The sequence below is a fragment of the Bison bison genome, unplaced genomic scaffold (assembly GCF_000754665.1).
Source record: "Bison bison bison isolate TAMUID 2011002044 unplaced genomic scaffold, Bison_UMD1.0 scf7180017864313, whole genome shotgun sequence".
Taxonomy (NCBI): domain Eukaryota; kingdom Metazoa; phylum Chordata; class Mammalia; order Artiodactyla; family Bovidae; genus Bison; species Bison bison.
In genome coordinates this window covers 1,824,739-1,826,818 of record NW_011494885.1, presented here as the reverse complement: position 1 = coordinate 1,826,818, position 2,080 = coordinate 1,824,739, and the positions used below count along the sequence as shown (strand labels likewise).

Sequence of the window (2,080 nt, the reverse complement as noted above, 5' to 3'; positions counted from 1 at the left end):
TGCAGACCACACCCCCTCAGCCCACATCTTCGAGGACACGCGCCACCAAAGCCCGCCAGCCAGCCGGGTAGAACAGCCTGCAGAACACGGTCCACAGGCACACTTACTTAGTCAGAACAGTGCTCAGCACACCCGGGGACTTTTCTGACTCAGCTCTGAGAACTGACAGAGTCACTAGTTTTTTGTTTCATCCAGTGTAGACGATTACAAAAATATTCTCATCCTTTGGGTTATTTTTATACCCAGAGAAGTAGGGAAAGACCTAACCATGCAAATTAAAGTGCATTTGTCGCTGTCCCACACAGAACAGCTGGAGGGATCTTAACCAAGTCCATAGGCACAATAGAATCACAGCGAGGGGCACACAGCGTTTACATGAAGGGATGGGGGCTTTGAGGGGTGGAAGGCAGGGGGTCTGTTCTCTAGATCTGCTGAAACTCAAGTGTGTCGAGAGAGCCCCATGACTGCCCATTAGGAGACAGTGGACTCAAGGACAAAAGACAAAGAGCAGACGAAAGAATGCCAATAATTCTTAACCTCCCGGAAAAGAAGTTAGACTAGGAAGGGAAATAAACACAGACACTGCGTGGTTTAGATGGGAGGGAGAGTCACGAGCTCAAGATCATCTGAATGTTGAATTTGAATCTAATCAAATTACGTTCCTGAGTTGAGATTTCCTCTTCCAGAGTAGGAAGTCAAGAGACAATGTCTAGAACAGAAAAACCCAAAAATTACAGCATCACCTTGTTACTGGGAGCCTTGGAGATTAAGGAGCAGAAACAGCTGGAGCAGCTGCCAGTGGGGAGTGGAAACTGGGGGAGCCTGAGAGGGGGTAAGCAGGAGACGGATGGGTTTTGCTGTCTGGTTGAATTTACTTGAGTTTTAAACCATGTGCTCGTAAAAAGATTTAAAACAAAAACAAAATTTTAAGAAGAGGCCGTGGGCAGAGCAGCTTAGTTTCAGTACCAGGCTGTGTAAATGGCCACAGTTCTGAGCCGGGGCTTCTGAGGGCCACTGGCAGTCCCGGGGTTTGCTCACCAGATCAAGCTTCTCGGGGGGTGCACCTGGCACTTGGTGGACAGCCAGCAGGCTGAGAACGCGGCCAGTCCGCTGACGTGGCCCCACCAGCCTGCCTCATCAAGAGCAGCCCTACGCAGAGGCGTGTGTTGGGGGTGCGGGGGGAAAGAGGCTCGGAGTACAGCCATGCAGGATGCACCCAAACCCGCAGCCCGGAAGCCTCGCCCGGCCCCAAGGGAGGCCCCAGATGCCCACTGTGCAGCACTCGCTCCAGAAGCAGCTGATGTGGATGACTGGAGATCACACTGGATGCAACCGACGGCCAAGGGCCTTCCGGTTTCCCTCTGCTCACTCGATCCAGCTAGCATTTGCCCACAGACTACTCTGGACCCTCTGGTCTGCCAGGCCCGGCACTACGCACAGCCGGCCCACCCTCCCCTTCTGTGAACACCAACTCCTCCCCCTCCAAAGGCCCTTTCTCCACCTGCTCTAAGCAGATTCTTCTCCTGCCTATCCATGGGTGTCCAGAGACAAGTAGGGTACGTGGGGTTTGAGTCCAGCCATACCAGCCGGGCTCCAGGGCGCAGAGGAACTTACTTCGAGACATGTGGACTGTGGCGAGCCGGCGGTACAGCGCCTTCTGCCGAGGGTCTGGGTGGAAGCCACTCTTGGTGAAGTAGACGTGGATGTAGATGGAGCCGTTCTGCTGGACACTCTGCAAGGTGGGTGCATAGGGACAAGGAGACAGTGACGCCCCTGATGATGCCCACCCATACACCCATGTCCTGAGTGCTCAGGGCGGGCAGTGTAGCTGAGGGGTTGAGGCCACACACTGGAGTTAGACTCCAATTCAAAACCGGGCTCCAGCACACAATAGCTGTGTGGCTCACCGAGCCTCAGGGCCCACTTGCAGGACACAGATGGTCAGCATGGAGGGCACAGCAGGCGCATAAGGAGTACCTGGGGCCACTGAGCACAGTCACTCGAGCCCAGAGGATGAGCTCAATAAACACCAGCGGCCCGAATTCATTAAACAGTAAAACAACGAAGGTCAGACCCTGCT

General features: G+C 54.2%; 1 protein-coding gene across 1 annotated transcript in view; it reads right to left on the bottom strand.

The window, feature by feature from the left end:
• CLPTM1 (cleft lip and palate associated transmembrane protein 1) overlaps positions 1-2,080 on the bottom strand; it is a 28,026-nt gene that overhangs the window by 10,121 nt on the left and 15,825 nt on the right. The window contains exon 5 of the mRNA XM_010852588.1: positions 1,615-1,732. Within this exon, the coding sequence (XP_010850890.1) occupies positions 1,615-1,732 (118 nt within the window). The remainder of the gene's footprint in view (positions 1-1,614; positions 1,733-2,080) is intronic.